The sequence below is a fragment of the Protopterus annectens genome, chromosome 7.part0 (assembly GCF_019279795.1).
Source record: "Protopterus annectens isolate FY-2018-M chromosome 7.part0, PAN1.0, whole genome shotgun sequence".
NCBI lineage: Eukaryota > Metazoa > Chordata > Ceratodontiformes > Protopteridae > Protopterus > Protopterus annectens.
In genome coordinates this window covers 644,007,992-644,035,208 of record NC_056739.1, presented here as the reverse complement: position 1 = coordinate 644,035,208, position 27,217 = coordinate 644,007,992, and the positions used below count along the sequence as shown (strand labels likewise).

General features: G+C 39.0%; 1 protein-coding gene across 2 annotated transcripts in view; it reads right to left on the bottom strand.

The window, feature by feature from the left end:
• LOC122806629 (nuclear receptor ROR-alpha A) overlaps nucleotides 1–27,217 on the bottom strand; it is a 1,380,884-nt gene that overhangs the window by 194,166 nt on the left and 1,159,501 nt on the right. For both annotated transcript variants that reach the window (XM_044077211.1, XM_044077212.1), the window contains 2 exons: nucleotides 19,457–19,578; nucleotides 4,823–4,955 (listed from right to left, as the gene is read on the bottom strand). In XM_044077211.1, the coding sequence (XP_043933146.1) occupies nucleotides 4,823–4,955; nucleotides 19,457–19,578 (255 nt within the window). The remainder of the gene's footprint in view (nucleotides 1–4,822; nucleotides 4,956–19,456; nucleotides 19,579–27,217) is intronic.

Genomic DNA, 27,217 nt, shown 5'->3' with positions numbered 1-27,217 from the left:
AGCTTTCAGAAAGACGGAACAACTTCTAGTAGCATATGCTGCAGGATCACAAGGAAAGCCTATTTCAAAGCAGACTGTTTCAAAGTGGATAGGCCACTGCATTCATTTCTGCTATTCACAGCATGGCAAATCAGTGCCTAAGGGCATTATGCCACATTCCACCAGAGCAGCAGCCACTTCAGCAGCCTTCCTCAGAGGAGTACCAACCAAAGACATCTTAGAGGCTGCAACTTGGAGTTCAGTGCATACTTTTACAAAGCACTATCACTTACCTCTCTACTCTAAATCCAGGGCAGGCTTTGCCACTGTAGTTCTGCAGGGCCTGATAGCCTCTCCTAATCCTATTTAGCACCAGCCTCCCAACCATAGCTTTGAGATTCAACCCAATTGTAATGACTGCAACAGTGAAACACGATGAACATAGTACACTTGTGTACCTACCATAAATGTAGATGTTCGAGTGTATTCACTGTTGCAGTCCAGGTTACCCTCCCACCATCTCCCTTTTCCTTGCTGGGACTTATCTGTACTTCTCTATTCTATACAACCTATGTGGTGTATTTGCTTGTAGACGAAGGAAAAGTTGTTTGTTGGTTATGCATGCTTATTGGCATTATTCAGCCTGCCATATTAGGGGCACCTGACATCTGTTGCAAGAAAAACTGAAGAAAATGGCATTGGCTGCATCTTTTATACCTCTGGAGCACTGACGTCAAGGAGGAGGTGACAGCAACCGACGCTGGACCTAGACTTTGGAACTCAGGCGGACTGCGGGTAGCCTGCCAGCAGGATAACTCAACTGTAATGACTGCAACAGTGAATACACTTGAACATCTACATTTATGGTAGGTACACAACTGTACTTTATATATATATATATATATATATATATTGTAAATCTAATAACTACATGTACCACAAACTCATATTTAAACTTAGAAATACCAGGAAAACATTTAAATTTCAGATGTAGTCTTATATTAAACAGTGCATTTTAAACTTAGCTGTTCAAAATGTAATCTGTTCAGCTAGTTACTCTGTTCTTTAGATAAGGTTACCCAGTAAAAAATAAGAAAATTAAAAGAACTATAAACATATATAAAAATGTATATATTTGTTTGGCTACTTGAATTAGTTATTCTTTAATAAGTCTGTTAGGTAACAACAAAAGTTTTGATACGTATTTTTCTTCTAAGAATTCTAGATGTATCTCTAATATCTTATGACTAAAACATGAGATCTGCCTTTATTGTTTTGAATGAAAGCCAAACTCTTTAGCTTATTCAGGACTTGACAGTTAGCTTTGTTTGCTTGAGACCACGGCAGGAAGCCAAAACCAACAGAATAGCTCACAGTGGAAAAGTTAAAAAAATGTAGTTTCAAGTAACACTCAAGCCAAGTAAATTGCAGTTGTCCTTCAACATTCAATATCTTCTCTTAAAAATGAAACTGCTAAACCATAACAACCCCTCCTCTGCCCCACTGTAAAATACACAGAGTCCCACATACTTCAGCAACCAGGAAGACGAAGAGAAAGAAAAAAATCACTTCCCTGCTGCCATGGGCTCAAAACTAACACCCACACATCTCCCAAGCAAGACATGTCAAACCAGCTACAACATCAAATAAAAAGCAATTCCCCGAATAAACAATCTCACCCAACAGCATCCACACAATCACTACAAAGACCAGCACACCAGCTATCCCAACTACCAGTCACAAGTACATGACCAGTTCATCACACAAAACCGACAATCCTCAAAGCATCTCCTTCCCACACCACAAACTTATCCCACCAGCACCCAGCATCAACACAGGTATGATGACATAGACCCAAGTAACTCACAAAGGACAAAAGGCATAAGAAAAAGAGAACTTAGAGAGAACAATAAAAATCACACTACGTGCTGACTACTCAAATTCCCATATAGATATAAGCAGTGAGTCAGCATCATCAGTAAACCATTCAACTTTTCAGTTCCATAATAGAAATCTGATTAGATTATGTTACCACAGTAAAACTAGATAATGTGTTTTACATAAAAAATCTTGCAGATGAAACTTATATCAACAAAATAAAGTGTGAGATTAGATCTTTACTATACCTCAATGCATTTGTTTACTAAAATCAAAGGCAAGTAATTCTAAGTTAGATATAATGAAGCAAAGAAAACCCAGACTTTAAATATTTATTTATAGATAAAGGTGTTAAAAAAGAAAAACAATATGTTATTAGTGTTTTACTAACAACATGGAATTTTCAAATATTTTTTAAATAATAGAATGTTATTAGAGTTAGATGTAAATCATTCTATGCTATATATAGGTAGATAGAATAGTAAGAAAGTTAAGGTTTAATTACCTTATTATAGGGAATCTCTGGTTTCTTCCTACCTCAAGTAACACAGTTGAATACAAATTATTCATATGCTATTAAAAAAGATTAAATGAAGTATAGACTACCATTACTATGTCTCATAAAAATTAGGTGATATTAAATTATTTGTCTCAAATTCTTCTTCTAGTCCATCCTGCTTTTTCAGCCTGTCTCTTTAAGAAAACACTGTTCCAGTCCATATCTTCCACTTGTTTTAAAATGTTTTTTTGAAGATATAATTAAAACAGCATTAGGGTCAAAGAACTTGTCATCATCAAATAGGAATACTTCCAGTCTTGTAGGGAAAATAAGGTAACTTTAATGTGTTCTTTCTTAAGTTCTGTAATTAAGATAGAAAACATTTTCTTTTGGAGATGACATCTGCAGAATAATCATTATCAAAATGAACTGTTTTGTCATCTGTTTTGAGTGGAAATGTGAGAAGAAAAAATTTCATTATTATAGAGCTCAGTGAGTTACTTTTTGTAGAAGATGTAGTCAAAGATCTATGTGCTCTCACAGGTCTGAATGACATTGCTTCAGGTAGGTCTAGTATCTCCGGAAGCCAGCATGTTAGAAAGATTACCATGTTAGACCCTTCCATTTTTTCTGGTAAACCAAAAATATGGATATTATTTCTGAGGGACCTATTCTCTAAATCATCAATTTTGTTCAGCAAAAGAGTATTTTGTTTTAATAAAAATTCAATGTTATTTTCTTCTTCATTTAGTCTGTTTTCCATATCATTCAGGGAGTCCTCGGTGCCAGATGTTTGTGACTTCTGTTGTTGAAGATTTTTCTTTAAAATTATCTAATTTAGTGTCCAAAGGATCCATCTTCAAGGATAGGTCCTGGATATTTGTGAGAAATTACTATAGTTCTTTTTTAAAGAATAAGTCTTGCGCAGTTGTCTTTCAATGACTCATTTCCAGACTGGACATATGAAAGATTCTCCAGATAAAAATTTTGACAGGAAAATATTTGATAATCAAAAAATTATTTGATATAATCCTAGAGAACACTTAAAATCAGTTAAAATAACTGTTTATAAAACTTTAGGATTATGCAGATTTATTTCTTTTCTGAAATATAAAAAGTAACACAACAAAGGAGTTCTGCTACTCATTCAACATCCTAGCCACACCCCCTCGTTATAATACTTTCTGACCTCCTGTTTCAGCCTTCAATTGCCCTGTGACCATCACTCATTGTTCCCAGTAGGCCTATTCACTCCAAATCTTCTTGAAAGAAAAGGTATAATCTGGTCTAGAAAGCTGTAAAAGAAATCATGAGTGCTTTTCATTCTTAATGGCCAGTATATACCATCCCTGATCTGGGCTCCACAAATTCTTCTCAGTGAAGGTTACTTGAGCACCTGCATAATGTTATCCGACATATAATCGAACAAGTACAGCAGTTATGTCTCAAACTCACAGAAGGCTTGGGCAACAAATCACCTCCAGTGGAATAAGCTACTCTTCAATGTCTGGGTAATGTAAACAGGTGGATAACTGAACAAGTACTGTAGATATGTCTCAAACTCATAGAAGGCTAGGGCAAGAAATCTAGCACCCCCCCCGCTGTACAAAAATGGGAAAAATGGGTTTTGGATGGGTGGGTAGATGGGTGATTGCACATCTTAAACCTCAAGACGCTGTATCTCAATATATATGTCCATGTCCAATCCTTTGGCCGAGGTTCTTGTTAAGAATCGTTAATATACTCATCCCATGTTTTATTTATTTAGTTGGATTCTGTAGAGGTTACTGAAACTCATCTCACCAAAATGGCAGCCAAGAAGATGAAATCAATGTTTTTTAGGAAGGTTTACCTCCCCCCCGACCATCACATGTGAGGTATTTCACCCCCACAGCTCCATACTTAATGTAAACTATTTCTGAGATTGCACCACAGTGGGGTAAAAGAGAGGAACCTTATTAGAATGCCATCTACCTTATGCCAACCTGAATGAGTCCCATAAGTAATACTATTTTGCAGTTTTTAGGCTTCCTTACTGATGTAGGTATAGTAATACATCATGCATAATGCAAGGGGAAAATTAAGTATATTATTTCTCAAACATATAAAGGAATTAGTAATGTTTGGGACTGGACAACCTTAGCAATGCTGGAATTTGTGGCTTTCTAGTAATATTTTAAAAACTTCCATCATTTAATGCAGACCTAACCTGTACAAATTACACAAGCCTCCTCATATCAAGGGTTAACAAATGTCTCTAACAAATATTAGCATGCATTTTTATTTGAAAATAACATTATGATAAATTCCTTGTTCATTTATAATAAAAGTCAACAAATACATTCAGTTATATCATGTTTTGTGTTCACCAGTGACAATCAGGGAGGTACAGATAATAAATTTCAATCTTGTGTTAGTTATTCAGCTGCAGAAATATAAACCTTAATTGTGTCATATTGATTGTACCTGCTTTCAGAAGCACAATTTGATCATTCTGACACAACTCCATGAAGCCATCGATGCGTTTGGCAAACTCCACCACGTATTGAATAGCTTCTGTAATTTTGACAGAACACAATTGCCACATCACTTCTCTGGGCTATAAGATAAAATGAAAAGGAGACATGTAAATTAAAGATAGAGTAATTTAAAACAACTGTGATTCTACTATACAGATGAAAAACTTGACACATCTTCAGCCATGCCTTTACTGAATGACCTGCTCTCTGGCGATGTTAACTGCAACCCTTCAAATAAAGGAAAACTCAGTGTGAGTGATTATTCTGCTAAACAGGTTACACAGTGGCATGCAGAAACTGTAGAAATCTAAATCATTCCCAATAAAACCCACAAAACTTCATTAAATGCATTGTGTAGAAAGTCATTGCATTTTCTATACAAAATATCTAGGGTGAGCAGAAAAGCAATGCTGAACTCTGCAAAACAGGTTTCCTAACATAAAACAATTATATAAAAAATATTAAAATATATAACAGAAAGCATGCTAATTATTTGGAAAATAAGGATAATAATCAGCCATTCAAAGTAACACTGCAGTAACAAACCTAAAATTTGGAAGATGCCTAGCCTTTCCACATCCTATCCCATGTTTTTGTGTTGGCTTGCACATATGCAAACCAATACTCTGATTTACCTAGGAGACAAAAGTGGTGTTTAGCACATCAGACCACTACAAATTGTATTCTACTCCTCAGGCATTCGAACTGAAGAGCAACACACTAGATGTGCTGCATTGAGTTAGTAGTGAGTGAACTAGATTTGAACAGTCCAATTATTCTCAACATCAAAATGATACATCTGTGCAACAATGTCCACCTCTGGTTACACAGTAATACTGAGTGGCAGCAGCAGAAATGTCACAATACATGATTTTTGTTAAATAGGTAAGTTTTATTCTGTACACAATGGGAGTTCAGTAGAGTACATAGTTTCATAGTTTCATAGTATAGTACTAGGCTATCTGCCCTGGGGCATTTGTAAGCCTGGCCATAGTGATGTGGCATTTGCCACCCCATGAAATGGTACAAAAATGTACAGAATAAATTAAGAGTACTGTGTCTAGTAGTGACACAATGAAGGTCCCCTTATATAATAGAATTAGTTTACTGTGCCCCTGTCTAGCAGTGACGCAGATGTGACCCCTGGGGTAAACTTACGATCTCCCATCCACTCATCAAGATTTCTCTTGAAGAGAGTCAGTGAGGGGCTCTGCCTAATATGAACTGGGATCTTGTTCCAAAGCATGGGAAGCCTCTGGGTTATGAATCTATCCCTCCAGCATGTCCTATTCATACTTGTGCTGAGGTTTAAGTCTTTAGCTCTCGTGGTCCTGATAGACTTGGATTTTTTGAGGTGGAGCATGTCCATCAGATCCTGATTGGACATGGCCTTGTACGTCAGGCAGAGATCACCTCTGAGCAGGCGGTATGATACTGAATAGAGCTGAAGTTTCTTTAGTCTGGCAGAATAAGACATATGTTGGAGCCCCTTGATCCTCTTGGTGAGGTACTTTTGTGGTCTCTCCAGCTGTTGCAAATGCCGGGTGAGGTACATACCAAATGGGGCATTGTACTCAATCATGGGTCTGATGAGGGAGGAATATAGGGGTACAATGACATCCTTGGATCTGGATGTGAATCCCTTCATGATGAGGTGTGCAAGGTAGAATGTTTTTCTAACCACTTTGGCAACGTGGGTATCAAATGAGAGGTCACTGTTGACTTGGGTCCCTAGGTCTCTGATTACTTTTTCAGTACTCAGTGGGTTGTTGTCTATGTGATAATTTGTGGGTACTTTGTTTTTCCCAAAGGGGATGACTATACATTTTTTGGCATTTAGTTTAAGGCCGTGACTCCGGCACCAGTTGTCTGTTTTTGTGAGGCCTTTTTGTAGGATGTGTGTGTCTGCTGGTGTATCGACTATGGCGCTCAGTTTGCAGTCATCTGCGAACTTTGTCAGCCACAGCCCTCCCATGTTTGCTTTAACATCTGAGAAATAAATGCCGAACAAGAGGGGTCCCAGGACAGATCCCTGTGGGACACCACTTGTGACTGGCTTTGAGTCTGACATTGCTCCAGCGATTTTAACTTTATGGGTTCTGTCCTTTAGCCAGTTTGCAACCCATCTAGTGACATAAGGGTTTATATTTAAGCTGTTGAGCTTATCTATGATGCCTGAGTGGGGTATTGTGTCGAAGGCCTTAGCCAAGTCCAGGTATGCTGTATGGACTGCTTTGCCCTCGTCAATGGCTCTAGTGACTGTTTCGAAAAAGTCAACCAGGTTTAAAAGGCAGGATCTGCCCTTTACAAAGCCGAACTGGGTGGGGTCAAGTGTCTGTAGGTCCCCTATGTCTCTGTTTATGAGTTCCATAATGATTCTTTCCATAGCTTTGCAGACCAGGCTGGTTAAGTTCATGGGGCGGTAGTTTCCAGGGTCTGTAGAGGCACCCCCCTTGTGGAGTGGGACCACTGTTGCTGTACGCCAGTGTTCAGGTACATATCCCGAAGTAAGGCTAAGGTTAAATAGCATTTTTATGTGTGGGTTTAGCTCCTCTTGGAGTTCACGTAACACGCAACCCGGGATACCATCAGGTCCCATTGATGCTGTGTTTTTTGCTTTGTTTAGGGTGGTTCTCACTTGGACATCTGAGATGACAGGGAGATTACATTCAGCTGGGATAAGTATTTCTTCTTTTGGGGGTGAAGGAGGGGAGAAATTTGCACTGAACCTGTCAGCCAGAATGTTGGCAATATCTGTGGGTTCAGTGTATGTTTTATTGTTGTGAACCAACTCTGAGCATATCTGAGGGTTTCCGCCCAGGTTTCTAACATAACTGAAGAAGGCTTTGTGGTTATCTTTAGTGTCCTTAGCAATTTTTCTCTCAAAGTTGGCCTTGGATGTTTTTATGAGAGAACGTAGTTTTTTGCTAATGTTGATCAGAGATGTCTTCCCTTCATGGGATTTTGCTCTGACGTGCAGTAGCTTCCTTCTTTTGTTATACAATTTGTTGTTGGCTGAGGTCCACCAGACAGGACGCTTACCTTTGGTGGAGAGGGACTTGGATTTGTTTGGGATTGCATGATCCATGCATTCTTGGAGATGTCCATAGAAAGCATTTGTGAAGGATTCGGCATTGTGGGATGTGGCATCCACTGGCACAGTGGGCTTAAAGGATACCATCTCAGTCTTAAGAAGAGTGAAGTCTGCTTTTGAGAAGTTTTTCACTGTGGTCTTTTGTGCTGGGGGTGGAGGTGGGATATGTTAATATTTCAGTCATCATGAACATACTTCCAGTAGGATCAATATGCAATGCAATGCATTATGGGATACATGCACACTTAACACTATCATTACTGCTCATTATATACACAACTACAGCACCTCTACTTTACTTAACATCACAGTCTTTGTTGACTACTTTTAGTTTGGCATTACTGCAGCTTAAGCTTGAGTGTGACTTACTAAACTTTCTAACCCTTTTTTTGCCTTACTTTTTTTTTCTTTTTGCTCTCCTTTTTAATTGTTGCTCTGATTTTGAATGGAATATTGAAAGATTGTTTTACAACTGCTTATTGTAACTGGAAAATGTTGTACTTTACATAGTATATTTAAAAAGTGCATGGATGATCACGTTGAATTACTTTTTTAAATCTTTATTCAGATTTCCAAATAATACAGTGCTATGTATTCAGACTTTCTACTCAGAAAATGGATTAAAATGCTTTTTAAACAGCCACCAAGGAACATTATGCTACCAAGATCTAAACTGATTAGAAACAGATGAGGATCTCTGCTTTGTTTGAACTTTGTAACTAGCACTTAATTCACAGAAAAGTATGCAAAAGCATTTTTAAGGTAAATGGTTTGGAAGGACAATCACAGAGTATGTATAGTCAGCCTCCACCCGCACTACGTTTATCAATGTTTAATTGGCTATGGAAAGAAACATAAAAAGCACCTCTGTAGTTGTAAGCTTTTGCTTTTATTTTACTTTCATTTGTAAAGTGCCATCAATGGAATAACTAAATGACCATAGCAATGCAAGATAGGAAAGCTATAACAACATTCAGCACCTAAAGATTACAGATCACAAAAAATCCTCAAGGATCACACACCACATTTGCACTGACAATACATATGCTCTCAAGCTGCAACAAATCAATGCTTTTAAAATAGAATCAAGGATTTCTCTCTAAATATAAAACTGAAATATCCTCACTTTTTGAACTAGAAGGAAAGTGAAAAATATTTGGCCTCACTTCAAGAGTTGTCCTCCCCTCTTAACTAAAACTTGAGTCTTTCTTAATTAAGCTATGGGAATAGCAATTCTTTCTTGTATTTGTGCTGCACTATATTTCACTTTCCCCTGACTTTATAATCCGTACAGTACTCAGAAAAAGCTTGGAGATATTTATAAGGGGAAAAAAGTGTTCTATCTAGTCTTCATTTGTTTACACAGCTATATGCAAGCTGCACTAAACAACAACACTGCTCAGGAAGGCGAGCTGTTTCTTTATTCATCTAACTCGACAGGTAGACTATGAAAAACAGTTTTCAATCATGACCAGGAAATGCTCATAATAAAATACAAACCAGAAATGAAAGTACAGCAAATCTAAACAAAACAATAGAATGAAATAGACTACGATTCTTGTGGAACATAACATCATATGACACTGATTTCACTTAGTCCTGCAGCTTAAGTATCATTAAGGTGACAATGACAAGGTAAATACAGTGTAAAGATTTGCTCAGAAGGGCTTTTACATTAGCAGAAAAGAAAGAAAAGCTTTGGTGGGGTCTAATGGCTTATGGGACTTCATTCCAAAATTTGGTGCCAAGGATCGAACAAGCCTTACTCTTACAGGTGAAACTGCAGAAAGGGATTAAAAGGGAGGTAAGAGAAGTGGTGGGTGTATGAGGATGTGTGCTTATATAATAGAAAGGGTGAACACCATAAAAGGGCAGCCACTATAATGCAACAGAATGCAAATTAAAGAAGAACTCATTAGTTCTGTACATCACATATGTTTATGTCACAAAGCTGGAGACAGTGATGTGTCTGACAGGGAACAAGCAGTATGAATCTGCATATACTGTTTAAAAGCACCCACAGTCATGAAGCAGTACAAAAGGAGAAAGTGATAAGAAAAGGGAAGTCATATTCAGTGAGAGGGATAAAAACATCTTTCCAAGAGATGACCTTTCTAAAGAAGAGAAAATATGGAAAACATTATAGGCGTTCCTCTTTCTGGCCAAAAGCTTATTGTGCACCTGTTGCATACAAAACAAGAAGCAAATCATGTAATGATGTCAGTATACATTATGTGTGCTACAGGGTGACACAGTGTGCAGTGATGTCAGCATATACCAAGTGCTCTAAATTATGATTTACAAAGGTTCTCAAGATGTCAACATACATTTAGTGCACTATAGTGTGACACAGTCTGCACTGATGCCAGCATGCACCAAGTGCTCCACAATATGATGCACAAAAGTTCTCAATGATGTCAGCATACACTTTGTGCACTATAGTGTGACACAGTGTGCAGTGATGTCAACATGCACCAAGGGCTCTACAGTATGATGTACAAAGGCCCTCAAAATGTCAACATACATTTACTGCACTACAGTGTGACACAGTGTGCAGTGATTTCAGCATGCACAATGTGCTCTACAGTATGATGTGCAAAGGCTCTCTATAAAGGTCAATATTTACAAAGTTGTGGTATTGTGCCAGGATATGCCACGTAACGCATGCACTCAGGTCCCTCAACAACACGTACAAATATGACTCTGTCATTGTACATGTGGGTGTGAATGACCTGGGATGTACCTCCCTGGACTTCATGAAAAGAGACATGGAGGAGCTCTCAGATTACGTAGCCCAGGCGGGTATGACCCTAGCCATGAGCAGCATCCTACCATCACCTAGAATGATACCACAATAAAAGCAGAAAATTATTGATTTCAACACTTGGTTAAGTTTCTGGTGTCATTCTAAGGGGATCCATTATCTGTCTGCCTGGGATAACATGACTGACAGACCTCGATGCTTTGGCAGAGATGGCCTGCATCTGTCCATCCCTGGGTTTCCGGATACTGGCCAAGGCTCTTGCCACCCCTATAGTGCCTTTTTAGGCAGTGTTCAAAAGACCAAATTACCACTGTAACATCTACAAACAAATGCAGTCTGAGGGTCATGCTGTTCAATGGTAGAAGTCTAAATTTCAAAATGTACTAGCTCGAAGCACTGCTTAAAATGGATAACATCAACATTTGTGTTGTAACAGAGACCTGGTTCAAGGCAGCAGAAAGCACCCCTGCACTACCAGGCTATAACTCATTCCACACCTTTCGGCCCCAGAACTTGGACCGAAGTTCCAAAGGAGGTGGTGTTTCCATATTCATAAAGGATGAGCACACTTCCAGACTGGTAGCCCAACATAACGCATCAGAGCTACTTCAGGTGCAGTTAACACTGGGTAAGACAGAGATTCAGGTCATAACCTGCTATAGGTCCCTAACCATGTCCCAAGACTCACACTCCACATTCCTAAGGACCCTGGAGAATATTAGGGTCCAACCTAACACTCTCACACTGGGCGACTTCAACTACCCCTCCATTAACTGGGAAAACTACTCCTGTACCAATACACTTGCCTAACGTTTCCTGCAATTCATTCATTCCAATGTCTTGGACCAGCTCATTCTTATCCCCACTAGAGGTAGCAACATCCTTGACCTGGTCATTACTAACATGGGTGACCATTGCTCTACAGCAATAGTCAACTCCTTCCTGGTTAGATCCAACCACAAACTAATCACCTTGAAAATCCACCCCCCCCCGCAAAGGTAACCATCATGAAAAACTTCTCCAAAGCTAACTTTGGGCTCCTAAGTTGGCTAACTTCACGGCATGCATGCAAATGGAGAATAGTTGCATGACTGCTGAATCATACACCAGTGCACTTTACGAACACATACACAAATGCATGGATCTCGCTATACCCAACAGAACCAAGACACTCTCCTCTAAAAATAGAAAGCCAATCTGGTGGTCCCCTGCCATAAATAAACTCTACAACAGAAGGAGGAAACTGTTGCAGAATAAGGTGAAGTCCCAAGACTGGAAAAACTCCCTTATCAGCCTCAACAAAAAGTTGAGATCCTTCATTAAATCCCCACTCAGGAATCATACAAACTCAGTAAGCTAGGCATCAACCCCTATATGACTAGGTGCGTTGCAAACTGGCTAACAGATAGAACCCACAGTGTGAAAGTACCTGACTCCAAGTCAGACTGCCAACCAGTCATGAGTGGAGTTCCACAGGGTTGAGTCCTGGATCCTCTCCTGTTTGGTATATACTTCCCTGAAGTCCAGACGAAAATGAAGGGAATCTGGCCGACAAAGTTCACAGATGATTGCAAGTTGGGAGCTATTATTAACTCCCCAAGTGATGTTGACATCCTACAGAAAGGCCTCACTGAGACAAACAACTGGTGTCAGAACCATGGCCTTAAGCTCAATGCCAAAAAATGTGTAGTCATCCCCTTAGGGAAAAACCCAGTTCACATGAATTACCACATCGATGGTAGTCCACTGAACACAGAAGGCATTATAAGTGACCTGGGAACACAGGTTGACAGCAACCTCTCTTTTGACCACCACATTGCCATTGTGGTCAGAAAGTCCTTCTATGTGGCACATCTCATTACTAAGGGTTTTACATCCAGAAAGAAAGAAGTCATTGTCTCCCTCTACTCTTTCCTCATTAGGACAATCATCAAGTACAATGCCCCATTTGGCATGTACCTCACTAGACACCTGCAACAACTGGAGAGGCCACAAAGGTACCTCCCACAGAGGATTCTAGGCCTTAAAGACTTGTCCTATATGGATAGACTCAAAAAACTCCAACTATTCTGTGTCTCATATCGCCTACGTAGAGGCGATCTCTGCTTGACTTACAAAGCCATGTCTGACCCAGCTCTGTTAGAAATGCTACATTTAAAGAAATCCCAATCCCTCCACACCACACACTCAAGAGACCTCAACCACATTACCACAATTAACAGAACGTACTGGAGGGACAGATCCATAACCCAGAGACTGCCCATGCTATGGAACAGACTTCCCATATGTGTCAAAAAGAGCACCTCACTGGCGCTCTTCATGAGAAATCATGATGAGTGGATGAGAAATAGAAAATTCATCCTGGGGATCACTCCAGTGGCTCTACTTGACAGAGGCACTGGGAATTAAGGTCGGGTGGCATGATGCCAGGGTAATCCTATGCGCTAGGCTTGTAAAGGCTCCTGGGCCATTTGCCTAGTACACACCTATGAACCTATGAACCTATTCCTACAAGGCTTGTACTCTCTTTCAGAGATCACACAGACAGGGACAAATTAATCTCCATCCTTCTAAGAAGTTCAGGTTATGATTTTGCTCAATCATATCCTTCCCTGACAAACTTTTTGATGAAGCAGGCTTATTCTTAAACTGGGTCACCAACAGTATATACCAGAAAAAACTGTGGATCACCAAACAGGATGTGGCCTGCTTCTCTTCTTGGGATTGGTGCTAACATTTTGCTTCTGGTGAGAGAAGAAGCAAAGGAGTAGTGTATCCCAAGAGAGTGAATCTGTGCTGAGACCAGTATTAGTAGTAGCCAGGCAGTAGCCATTCATATGACTCCCCTCTTTTCATCATTCTTGACAAGCTAATTCTTTATTTTTCAGTAAGTACTGCTTGATTTCTTTCTAACTTCAGAATATCTGCCTAAATACTTCATCCTTAAATTTTCAGGGTCTACATATTAATTTCCCCTCAAGTCCTTGGTAGTGCTCTTGTACAGACTCAGACATCTTGAGTGACATTTTTCCTGTAAAAGGACTATATAAAGAAACAGGTCCAGTACTTAATAATAATGACTAATCCTCCTGGTATATCTAAAGGTCAGTTCCCTGTGCTTTCTCCTATTAACCTGGTGAATTTGGGCACTATGAGGCAGTGCAGCAACTGCCTCACGTACACAGACAACCCTCTCCTCTTACCTCCCAACACTCAGACTTGTGAGAAATGCACTTATATATCAAAACTGGAAGCCATGCACTCTCATGCAAAGACCGGACTAGCTGGTCAAGAGGAGAAGGTCAACACCTGCACCACACCACATGCAACACAAAGCCCTCCAGAACACCAACCATCACAGCTCTCACATAGAAACACAAACTACGCACCCACCTTCACAGAGGCTCTCAATAGAAATTTACCCAAACAGCAGAGACCTCTAAGGCAGAAACACACTCAACCACCACAACACAGCACAAACCACAAGACACATAGCTCACCTACACAGTGTGCCCCTCAACCTAAGCCCCTAAGGCAAAACAGCTTGCCCAATACAGTAATCATAGGTGACTCAATAGTGAGGCACACTGATGTCCCACTCACTAGGTTGAATAAGGAGAAGGTAACAGTCAGCTGTCTATCAGGTGCCAGAATTCGACACATAACACAAGCACTCAGATCACTCCACAACAAGTACAAGTATGACTCTGTCACTGTCCATGTGGGTGTAAATGACCTGAGATGCACCTCCCTGGACTACATGAAAAGAGACATGGAAGAGCTCTTGGATTATGTGGCCCAAGCAGGTATGATCCTAGCCTTGAGCAGCATCCTACCATTGCACAGAATGATACTGCAGTACAAGCTGAAAATGATTGACTTCAAGAATTGGCTAAGTTTCTGGTGTCATTCTAAGGGGATTGTTAGAAAAATATATAATAGTAATATATATGCTTAGTGCATTTGAGGTTTAAAAGGGTTAATACATTTATTCTGTTCACATTGCATGAATCTGCACAGCTATTAAAAACTTAACAAGAAGCATTTCATTTCTGCTAATGTCATGAAAATAACAAGAGACATTTCATTTCTGCTAATGTCATGAAACTTAACAAAGAGATATTCATTTCTGCTTATGCTATGAGAAAGTATGCAGCTGCAAGAAGCTTTGATAAAGAAAACAACAGATGCTTGAAAGTATAAACTATAGTCAGCATTACTTGTACCAAAGCTAGAAATGTACCTTGAATCTAGACAAAATGTAACACATGTATTAGAAAAGTACAATTGAAGAATTGAAAAGTTAAAATGGGCTAAAATAAGCCCAAGGCCAGGTTGTTTTTCTCAAAATGTTTTGCAAGCTAGCAAATAATCTAACCTAGTCAGCAATAAGTCTAGAACATTTTCTGTAGAACATACAGAAAGCTGTGTCTAACTACGTCAGCAATAGAAAAGTAACATTTTCTGTGTGACAGGAAGAGAACTGTATAAGAATAACATACTAATCACCAGTAATTCAGACAAACATTGTTTCTACATACTTTGTCTCCTTGCTGCAAGTAATAAAGGGTGCCTTGCTTGAACCTAATGTGAATTGGTCTTTGAAGTTTTTTCCTTTGACAGGGATCCAGTATCTGTCTACTTGGGATGACATGATTGACAGACCTCGATGCTTTACCAGAGATGACCTGCATCTGTCACCCCTGGGTTTCCGGATACTGGCTAAGGCTCTTGCACACTATAGTGCATTTTTTAGGCGATGTTCCAAAGACCAAATTACCACCGTAACAGCTATAAATAAATGCAATCTGAAGGTCATGCTGCTCAGCGCTGGAAGTCTAAATGTCAAGATGCACTTGCTCGAAGCACTCCTCAAAATGGAAAACATTGACATTTGTGCTGTAATGGAGATCTGGTTTAAAGCAGCAGAAAGCACCCCTGCACTACCAGGCTATAACTCATTCCACAACTTTTGGCCCCAGAATGTGAACCGAAGCTCCAAAGGCAGTGGTGTCTCCATATTCATAAAAGATATGCACACCTCCAAACTAGTAGCCCAGCATAATGCATCTGAGATACTTCAGGTACAACTAACAGTGGGTAAGATGGCGATTCAGGTCTTAGCCTGCTATAGGTCCCCAACCATGTCCCAAGACTCTCACTCCACGTTCCTAAGCAGCTATTAGGGTCCAACCCAACACTCTCATACTAGGTGACTTCAACTACCCCTCCATCAACTGGGAAAACTACTCATGCACCAATACACTGGCCCAGCACTTCCTGGAATTCATCAATTCCAATGACTTAGACAAGCTCATTCTTAGCTCCACTATAGGAAGCAACATCCTTGACCTGGTTATTACTAACATGGGCAACTGTTGCTCTACACTAACAGTCAATTCCTCTCTGCTAAGATCCAACCGCAAACTAATCACCATGGAAATACACATCTCACCCATAACTCCCGCAAATGTAACCACAATGAAAAACTGCTCCAAAGCTGACTTTGGGCTCCTAAAAACAGAGGTGGCTAACTTCACAGCACCCATGTCAATGGAAAATAGATGCATGACTGCCAAATCATACACCGATGCACTGTGCGAACACGTACATAAATGCATGGAACTAGCCATACCCAAAATAACCAAGATGCTCTCCTCCAAAAAAAGGAAGCTAATCTGGTGGTCCCCTGCCATTAATAAACTCTACAATAGAAGGAAGAAACTGTTGCAGAAAATGGTGAAGTCCCAAGACTGGAAAAACTCCATTAGTCTCAACAAAAAGTTGAGATCCCTTATCAAAACCTCCAAAGCCAGCTATGAAGGCAAAATTGTGGCAGACACTAAAAACAACCATAAAGCTTTCTATAGTTATATCAAGAATATCCATGGTAATACCCAGGTTTGCTCTGACTTACTGCATAATGGTTCCTCCTATACTGAGTGAACAGATATTGCCCACATACTGACCAACAGTTTCAGTGCCAACTTTACCCCCCCCCCCAAGGACCAATCACAATACTGGAAGAATACCAGGCACCCAGCATTACTGCAGCATAGGTTAAAGCTGCATTGTCCGAGGCCAAGAATACAGCTCCCATGGGACCCGACAATATCCCTGGATGTGTTCTACATGAACTACAAAGTGAACTGGCACCACATCTGTCTTCCCTGTTCAATCACAGCTTCACCTCAGGCTTTGTCCCTACTGAATGGCGCACTGCTACAGACATCCCTCTCCATAAAGTGACTACAGACTCTGGGAATTACCGCCCCATTAGCCTGAAGAGTCTTATATGTAAGGCTATGGAGCGCATTATCATGGACCTAATTAACAAGGATATAGGGAATCTCCAAACTCTAGATCCCACTCAATTTGGTTTTGTGAAAGGTAGATCTGTGTCATACCTCTCTCAGCTATGTCACATAATGTCTATGTTATACCTCTCTGAGCTATGTCGCATAGTATCTATGTCATACCTCTCCCTAGCTATGTCCACACCTCTCAACTGTTCAGATTCTTACCTCATATTTTTGACCTGTTTCTCAAAATTTGTAGTTTTCTGGCAAACATTGAGGATAGAAGTCATTTAAGTAATGACAGACATTTGTTTCAGACTTCAATCCTTAAAAAATGCATAGTAATGCAAAATTTACTAGTTCTATGAACTTTCTAAGTTTCTAAATTTAATATTTAAAATCTGTCCTGATTTTTGGGCCTTTGTCTCTCCATTACTTTTGGATTTGTTCATATTTTGTGGGCTAAGAGTTTAAGGGATATGGCCATGTCACAAAGTCTCTACATCATACCTCTCACCAGCTATGCCGCACAGTCTCTCTGTCATACCTCTCATCAGCTAAGCTGCACAGTCTCTCTATCATACCTTGAACATCACAATACACTGACAGGGAATATTGCTGTTCAGGCTCTGAACAACAATGATAAAGAAAGGGTCACTGCTGCCAGCTCTAGTGATCATAAATTATTAGTTGGTGTTCATGGAGACAGACCAGCCAAAGACATTTTTAAATTACTTAGATTTTTCAGGAGTAAGGCCAAGCATTCCCATACAGCCTAGTATTTACCTAGGGACATTGCAGTCTACAGACTGACTAAAAAACAGAAGTCAGAATCAAACCCTGTACCTTGTATCTGTATCACTAGTGACATTTCACTGTGTACTCCACAGGTGGCTGTCATAGAAGCCTTGCTTTTCTATGCCTTTTCACATACATGCTAATCTGGGTTGATCTATCCTTTACTGCATACATTTATTCAGAATTTCATGTCATCCATGTGTTTCAACTCTCAGCCAACTACCCTACTTGGCTGTTACTCCCCTGCTTATTATGACATACTGTGGGTATGGTGAATTCAGTCAACAATATCTGAAGGTAAACAACAGAAAAAAATGAATAAAGCAATGATTTTTGAGATCCATTCTGACGTGAAGAACTAAACTGTATTTTTTTTTAAATTTACTTCTTAGATGGTATCTTAATATACATCATTAGTTTAAATAAATTATCTTGAATCTCATTTAATTTTCAACTTATCTTTAAAGCAATGTGTAATATATATAATATATATATACCCGAAGCATATCATACATTTTCCAAATTGTTCTTACTCCTGAGACCATAGTGGCCATAAGTAATGGTACACTCATGTCATGTCTCAGCTGGACACTGGGTTACTCCTTCTTATTGAATCTTTGAAGGGCAACTGCCTTACCCTGTGATTCACAGTATTAACTCCTCACCAAAACTATGTCAGATTGCAATAGTAAATGGCTGTCTTTACCCCTATCCCACATCACAAGCTACAACATAAGATGTAAAGAAGATGTTCAAAATCCAGCAGTAATAACTAACTCTGTATGCACCTCAGTCTATACAGAACTAATTCCACTTCAGAACAGTAAGCTTTCTCCTGTAACACCTCTCAGATATGGGAACCTCTGCACTATAGTAAGTCCCTGTCAACAGCAAATCCTATTTCCACATGCTTTGGAAATAATTCTACAGTAGGAAGGCCTCCTACTTATGAATCCTCCCAGTGACTAGATAGGCACCAAAGCTGATGCACTGCAGTGTATTACAGATACAAAACTGCACCTTGCTGCAAATAACACTAACAGTTCTTGCTCAGCACATCTACTCTGTATGTCAGTCAAACTTCTGCTTTGATATATTTTTTCAAAACACTAGAGTAGGATGTGAGCTATGGTTTGCTTATAATGTGATAATTTCCAATTACATATTCTGTGCCAGATTTCATATCTATTTGCGCTGTAATTTATTTGTCTATCTAAAATCTGTAGCCTGCATTGTGACTAAAAATATTTGAAACAGTTCCCCAATTTGGTTAAGAAACATAGATATTTCTACCTGCATCTACAGTGAAATGTATTATTCTAATTTAAATGCCTGTTACACAATGAACAACAGCTAGTATCATCCCACTGATAATTTCCATGACTGAATACCTGTGGCAATCCTGTTCCAGTCAGTAGATGGGTGGTACATACTTCTGATTAAATACCAGCTGCACTGTGTTGCAAACAATTAAATGCTTAGAAAACATAATAATTTCATCCTTTTATATATCTATCATGATTGGTGGGCAAAGAAGTGAAAAAAAAAAACACAGTGAATACTTTGTGAGTATATTTTAACAAATGACACATATATTAACATTTTTTGTCACATCATATCCTATACCTTATTCTGGTAGCTGTCAATTTCCTCTTGTAGGAAAGTTTGCCAGGTTATCTGTTGTAACTCTTCCCGCAAGTACTGACATGTTTCCAGGTGTGATTTGGCTATATTCTGTGCAAGGTGTTCTGCAAGAAAAATAAATAAATACATAAATAAATAAATAAAAAGCATTGTCAGTGTTATCTGGTGAAATGTCCTTGTAATGATCTGTAAAACAAAGGGTTAAAGCTATGTGGCAAAAAAGGAAGGAAGGAAGGAAGTGTCTTGCAGTGAAGAAAATGAAATGAATATATAATTCCCATGGTTTCACTAATCTGTGCGCATGATGGTAGAAAACATCAAAATGACACATTCTGATGAAACAGATACAATCTGCATTTAAAAATCAATATCTCTCTATCTACAGACACACACACACGTGGTATTAGAGGGGTTCAGTGGTGTGGAGTTGTGTTGAGTTTTTCGACTAGTCAGCAGGTTGATTTCTCTCCAAAATTTTTTGGGTTTGGCTAAAAGTGAAATTTGTTTGTTTTGTTAGTGGTTGTTTTTGTGTCTCTAGATGGATCACTTGGCTGGGTTGCACAGTGAGTTATATTTGCCTTGGGAATCTCTAGAGAGGTTGCATTTCTAATTACACATGCTTCATTAATAATTTGAGGAGGTGTGTGAGTTCATTAGATACCCGGTCATGTTTATGAGGTTGGAGTAGCCTTTGTTCAAAGGGGAAATCATTTACTTTGCAGGTGCATTAGGCTGTTGGTAAGGTTGTTAGCTGCTTCACTGAGGTCTTTTATGGGAAATAACTGACTCCAATGAAGGGTGATAAGGTGGTTTTTAAGATTAGTGATATTTTGAATGGTTTTGAGTCCGAAGGTGATAAGTTTAAGCTTATATTTTAAAGTTAGATAATGTGCTGAGAAAGTTATGGGACAGTGATCACTGAAGGAGGGTGCATGTATGGTGAGGTTGGATATTATTTTAGGATTATTAGTTATTACAAGATCTAGTAAGGTGTGCCTGTTGGATTGAGGGTTTGGTCTAATGGCTTCACAGCTGACTTCTGTAACCCTTAGGCTGTCCAGCAGTTCTGATATATCAACGGCTTTTGGTCTTAAGTAATAAAGGCTGAAGTCTCAAAGACTGATTAGGTTTCTGTTTGTGGGAGCTTTGCATACATTTGATGGATAAGGGTATTGAATTTTGGTAGTCAGGCTGGTGGAAGTAGGTATGCAGTGGCAATAACAAAGAGTTTTTGGTGGTTTGTTAGAAATTTTAAAAAGAATCTAGTTAAGTTCTGCTTCTGAGTTACTGTTAGCTTATGCAACGATGGTGGGGTTAAAGTCATCTTTGAAGACAATTAATGCTCCTGCCCCAGGTTTTTCGGCTGGTCTGTAATCCTGTAGGTATGAATAGCTTGGTATGAGGTGGTGAACACTAGGGGTGGCAGGCTTCAGCCATGTTTCTGTAATAGCTTTAATGTCAAGATTATGTTGTATGGAAAAGGCATTGATTTGGTCAACTTTGTTTTGATGTTGTGGGAGTTAAAGGGGAGGTAACATGATGCTGTTTATTGGTCTGAGTTGAGGCATTATTGTTAAATGATCATGGACTAGGCTCAGTGTAGTCTCTTAGCAGAAGTATAAAGACAACAGAAATGAATTCAAGTAGTGGAATGTGTAGTTTTGGGTATAATTGGGGTTTTCTACCAAAATTACAGATAATGAGGTATTGGGACCCTGATATGTTTGATGTATGTGAGTCGCGTGTTGGCATGGGAGTGATGTGACGTGAATGTTTAATGGGGTATAGATAGGTAGTATGTGTGTGGGTATGGGGTATGGGTAGGTAACGTGTGTCAGTATGGGCAGGTAGTGTGTGTGTAGGTATGGGTAGGTATCATGTGTGTGTAGATATGGGTAGGTAGTCCATGTATGGGATATGGTCAGGTAGTATGTCTGTAGGTATGGGTAGGTAGTATGTGTGTGGGCATGGGTATGTAGTATGTGTGTAAGTATAGGGTATGTGTAAGTAGTATGCATGTATGTATTGGTTATGGGTAGGTAGTTTCTGTGTGGATATGGGGTATGGTTAGGTAGTGTGTATGTAGTTATGAGTAGATAGTGTGTGTGTAGGTATGGGTAGGTAGTATATGTGTGGTTATGGGGTATGGGTAGGTAGTATGTGTGGTTAGGTATGGGTAGGTAGTATGTGTTTGTGTATGGGTTATGGGTAGGTAGTATGTGTGTGTGAGTATGGGGTTTAGGTAGGTAGTATGTGTGTGGGTATGTGGTGTGGGAAGATAATATGCATATAGGTATGGGGAGGTAGTATGTGTGTAGGCATGGGGTATCATTAGGTAGCATGTGTCTAGGTATTGGGTATGGGTAGGTAGTATGCGTTTAGGTTTGGGGTATGAATAGGTAGTATATGTGACAGTAGCATGTGTGTAGGTATGGGGTATGGTTAGGTAGCATTTGTCTGGGTATGGGATATGGGTAAGTAGTATGTGTATATGTATGGGGTAGGTAATATGTGTATATGTATGGGGTATGGTTAGGTAGTATGTGTGTAGGTACTGGGTATGGGTAGGTAGTATGTGTTTACGTTTGGGGTATGGGTAGGTAGGATGTATCTAGGTATGGGTAGATAGTTTGTGTCTAGGTATGGGGTATGGGTAGATAGGATGTGTGTCGGTATGGGTAGGTAGTATGTGTCTAGGTATGGGTAGATAGTATGTGTCTAGGTATGGGGTATGGCTAGGTAGTATGTGTCTAGGTATGGGGTATGGGTAGGTAGTATGTATATATGTATGGGGTATTGGTAGGTAATATGTGTTTAGGTTTGTGGTGTGGGTAGGTAGCACTTGTGCAGGTATGGGTTATGTGTGAAGGTATGGGTACGTAGTATGTGTGTAGGTATGGGGTATTGTTAGGTAGATTGTATCTAGGTACTGGGTATGGGTAGGTAGTATGTGTGTATGTATGGGATATGAGTAGGTAGTATGTGTCTAGGTATGGGGTATAAGTAGGTAGTATGTGTGTAGGTAAGGGGTATGGTTAGGTAATAATGTGTGTAGGTATTGGGTATGAGTAGGTAGTATGTGTGTGGGTATGAATGTAGTCTGACATGCAGTGGCAATAAGATAATTGCTGTTAGTTTTTGTGTGAGAGTTGAAGGCAAATAAACTGATATCAACAGGAGAATGTAAATGTACGTCATAGTTATAGGAAATGTTAGTGTACAGTAACTGTAGTACAGGTTTTAAAATGCAGACGATGGAGATTGAGAGAAGAAAGCAGTACTCCTTTAAGGGGTGGATAAAAATGGGTGGGGATCTCCCAGTATAAGAGTGCGTGTCTAGGAACTGGGGGTGGGAGTGGAGCGAAGGTGTGTGAGATGACTGGAGAAGGATGGAGCTAACTTCTGCTGTGAGGAGAGCGGATAAGTAAAGTGAGGGAATGCTGTACAGAAGAGCAATGGATGAGAAGCTGGAGAAGGGTTAATGCTGGGAACAACATAGGACAGTAAGCAATAATGCCCAACAGGGTGTGTGTTAACATGTAATTAACACCCACCCAGAGGTGTTATGAGGCCTGACACTGTGTTCCTAGAATTACAGATTTTGGTTATTCACTGAGGAGAGGTATTTCTATCTTGATAAATCAATGAAGCCTGAAACAGCTTTTATTAAACATTGACAAGTTGTGTTATCTCTTGTGTTATGCTTGCTGAAAATAAATGATTCTTTTTCTCATCCAAGAAGTGCTTACTGTTGTTCAACCAGTGGCAAAGGCTGTCCAAGTCTGACTCAAGGTTTATGAACCTTTGTACTGGTGTCACCACAAAATACAGTAGCATTATCAGTAAACTGGGTTACTGTCAAAATGCCAGTATTGATGACATACGTTTAGTAAAAGCCATCAGAAGCAGTGGCCCTAATAACAGTGATCTTTACAGTCAGTTATATAAGAGGAGAGTAAGTGACTCTGTTGCCACAATATAGCTTCTTTCAGCCACTGTAAAGGTAAGTGGGGTGGGGTGTCAACTACCACGGTGCAATCCAGGTACATAGAGAAAAAGAAGGCTCCTATCAAGTGAAAGTGGTCTGTTACCTTAACAACTACAGTGCTGACACCATGACCAAGAATAAATCCATTCTGTTTCATGGAGGTGACCTGCTATCACTTTGTATGTCACTCTTTAGCCTTAATAAGTGGTCATAATATGCTACTGAATGTCTAGTTTTCAAATTTGGTATGACCAGTAATCTTAGATATTAAAACTGTTGTGCTGCTCTTACATAGTTTGAGCACAAAGTAAGACTTTGATTTACTACATTTATAAAGATTTACTAAGAATGTCAATGATTATACCATCTATGGAGTGATCTGTGTTACATGCCTACATAGCAGGTCATTGGATGAGCTGCAGTGGTGTCTGACTATGGCTGCTTCACATGGAAATGCTCGCATGCATTCATATTTCATGTTGTGACATTAACAGCTGTTGATACCTTTTTTTGAAAGCAAATATAAGTTGCATGTTCTCTGCAATCTTCTGGATAAACAGGAAGAAATATTTAATAAAGGTACTGGCTGAAGTTGTATGGGCCACATGAGTGAAAATGTTAACAATGACTGGTTGCTTTCTTTCAGAGCATTACATTAACATCCTTCCCACATTGCATTGGCTTATGTGACTGATCTGTTGCAGAGATACATAGGTCTGCTGGCAGCCTTACCAGTTGTTGGCATTTACATTAAACAACACATTGCCTAATGGCAGAAAGAGACAATAAGTCCAACTAACTTGCCCTTTGAAATATTTAATATTCTACCTCACTTTTACCCTTTTAATCCTATTAACCATTTCACATGCAGCATGCTCTGTTGATTCACTGTCCACCACCCTTTCTTACAGTCCATTCCAATAGTCCATGACCCCATCTATGAAAACGGACTTTTGGGGACCAGGCAGTAGTTACACCCAATAGTTTGCTGCCTGTGCCCTTCACCCCCCACCTTCCTATTCAGGCCAGTCCTATTTTTGTGGTTTTCATGATCATGATGACACAGCAAAATTGCACTCCTACAACAAATATGATAAAAGACTCAACACCTCTGTACAAAACCATCAGGAAATCTGTAGCCAGGTTCTAATGTCCTGCGCAAAGGGTGTCCAGACAGCTGTCTAGCGTCACATTAAAGTTGCTAGCTAGGTCAAAAACATTATGATTAAGCATGATGATGATGATGTCAAGTTTCCTGTTGGACAGAGCAGTCTAGTAAGTTATTTCTACTTGGATTTGAAACAGGATATGGTGGAGTTAACAGACATTCTTGGAAGCACTGGAAAAACACATCTCCTTATCAAAATCCCCTCATTACCTTGTAAAGTGCTTACACAACACAAAAATGTATCATTTTTGTTTTGGCTACAGTCAGTGGCTAAGAAATTGTGTCACAGACCAGGAAATCTGTGGCTGTCAGCCTGTACTGAGATGAGCAACCAGTCTTGCCTAACTATGATGGGCTTCATCTCTCTCTCCAGGAAGTACTGGATGGGAAATAATCCAGCCTCCAAAATATTCTAAGGTCATTTCAAATTCCTAGTCAAAAAGACATGACAAACAAGATAAAAAGTCAGAAGTAAAGGTGCCTTTTTTTGAATTTTGGAAGCCTTGACTGTGAAAAAGAGCAATTCAGAAGTGTTTCTTTGTTTGGAGATATTGATAAGTGTACCATTACTGAAATATGGTTTAATATCTAAAATGCAGATCCCAAATTTGGAGATATTGATAAGTGTACCATTACTGAAATATGGTTTAATATCTAAAATGCAGATCCCAAATTCCAATACCTTTTTTCATTGTTGTAGATCCAGTGACATAGATAACAGGATCTAAATATGTGCCAAAGAACATCTAAATGGCAGAACTCAAGAAATCAACAGAGAACTATTAATTATACAACAAATAATCTTAGTGGTAATTGAATATATTTTTTAGGGATTTTCTACAACCTTTCCCCCCACATTGCATACCGAGTTCTTGATGAAACACCAGGATATAAATGATAAATTCCTCCATAATGGTCCATAATGGTGATATTTTCATTAACTACCCAAATATATTGTACCAAAGCAGTTTGGAGCATACAGTATAAAATTTACCTAGGGACAGCAAATTCTTAGATATTATAGTAACAAACCTAGGCTCTTTCGGCCTCCCATCCATGGTTATAGCCTGAATAATTAACGCAAGTCATATCATCATCTTTAAACTAACATCAAAATCAAATCATCCTTCTTACACTCTACCATTAGAAATTATGCTGCTATAAATGACATGCTTATGAAAACAGACTTGGATACTACATTCAGTGACCCAAATAAGTCTTCTTAGGATGCTATCAATGAATTCTAACATAGTAACAATAACAACATATTTTTAAAAATACATACCAACAAGACACAGTTATACAGGCATAAATTAAACAATCATTGGAATCACAAAATTAATAAAAACCCACAACAGAAAAAAGAGGTATTACTTCACATTCAAAAATTACTACTGTTGTACAAGTTTGAATTAAATAACTTACAGAAATTATTACATTTTTATCAAATCTATGAACTTAGCTTGGTCTCTACTGTTGATATCAATAAAAAAAGAATCAAATTAAAAAACATAATAATAATGCCAGCTGGATCACCAAAGAACTACAGATAGTTATCAAAAAGAGGGACACAGCATTTAGAAATCAGGCAAGCAAATCCCTTTAACTCCAACTTATATGACCAATCCCAGAAAATCAAGAAATAAACTAGATTAAAAAAATACTTCTTCAAACATCCCATATCCATGATCTTTAAAAATCCCCAAATCAGCCCACCTAAATAGTTCTACAGATGCATTAAATAAACAAATGTGTCTAAGTTCTTCCCATTCATTATCCCGTCAGTACTTGTTATGCAGCTACAACACAATCTTAGCTCTTCTCCTACAATTACTTCTTCCTCATTTAATAACATGCAACTTCCATCTTTCTGGCAAACCACATTCCATTTTAAAGCTTCTTCCACTGAAACAGTAACAACTCACCTAGAGGCCCCAGGCACCCCATACATAAAACCTTACACACACACCCTCCTTCACCAATTCTTTCAATTAGGTTCACTCTTTCTCTGTAAACAAGTAACCTTCCTTTTTAATCTATCCCTCCTAATTGCAGGTATCTAACCACAAAGCTTCAAATATTACCTGATCATACCAATCCCAAAGATCTACCACCTCAACTCTCCAAATGACTAAAGAACAACTGTAAACATCTGATGCCAAAATATATATCAACAAATACTAGAATACATCACAAACTATCCCCTTGGCTTTTGTCCTAAATTCAGTAATCACTGCAATCTACTCAATTACTGAACAAATCATCTCCAACATGGAAAATAACCTTTATAATGGTGTCATCTTTCTAGAACTAAAATAAAAATGGATATGATAATGTCAATACAGAAAAAAAAGGCATGCTACTAATAACAATTACAAAACGTCATGGTTCTTCACAACCCGTTACTGTAGGTTCCCAATGTGATTCCACTACCAACAGTGAAGGTGCAAAATATCTTTGGATCTTTGTTGATAAAACTCTCTCCTTCCATTAACACATACAGATAAAAATATAAAAAAGTATTAATTTAGTTGCAAATAGGATACAAAGTCTCAAATCTTCCAGGTTACAAAATCTCAAACCTTCC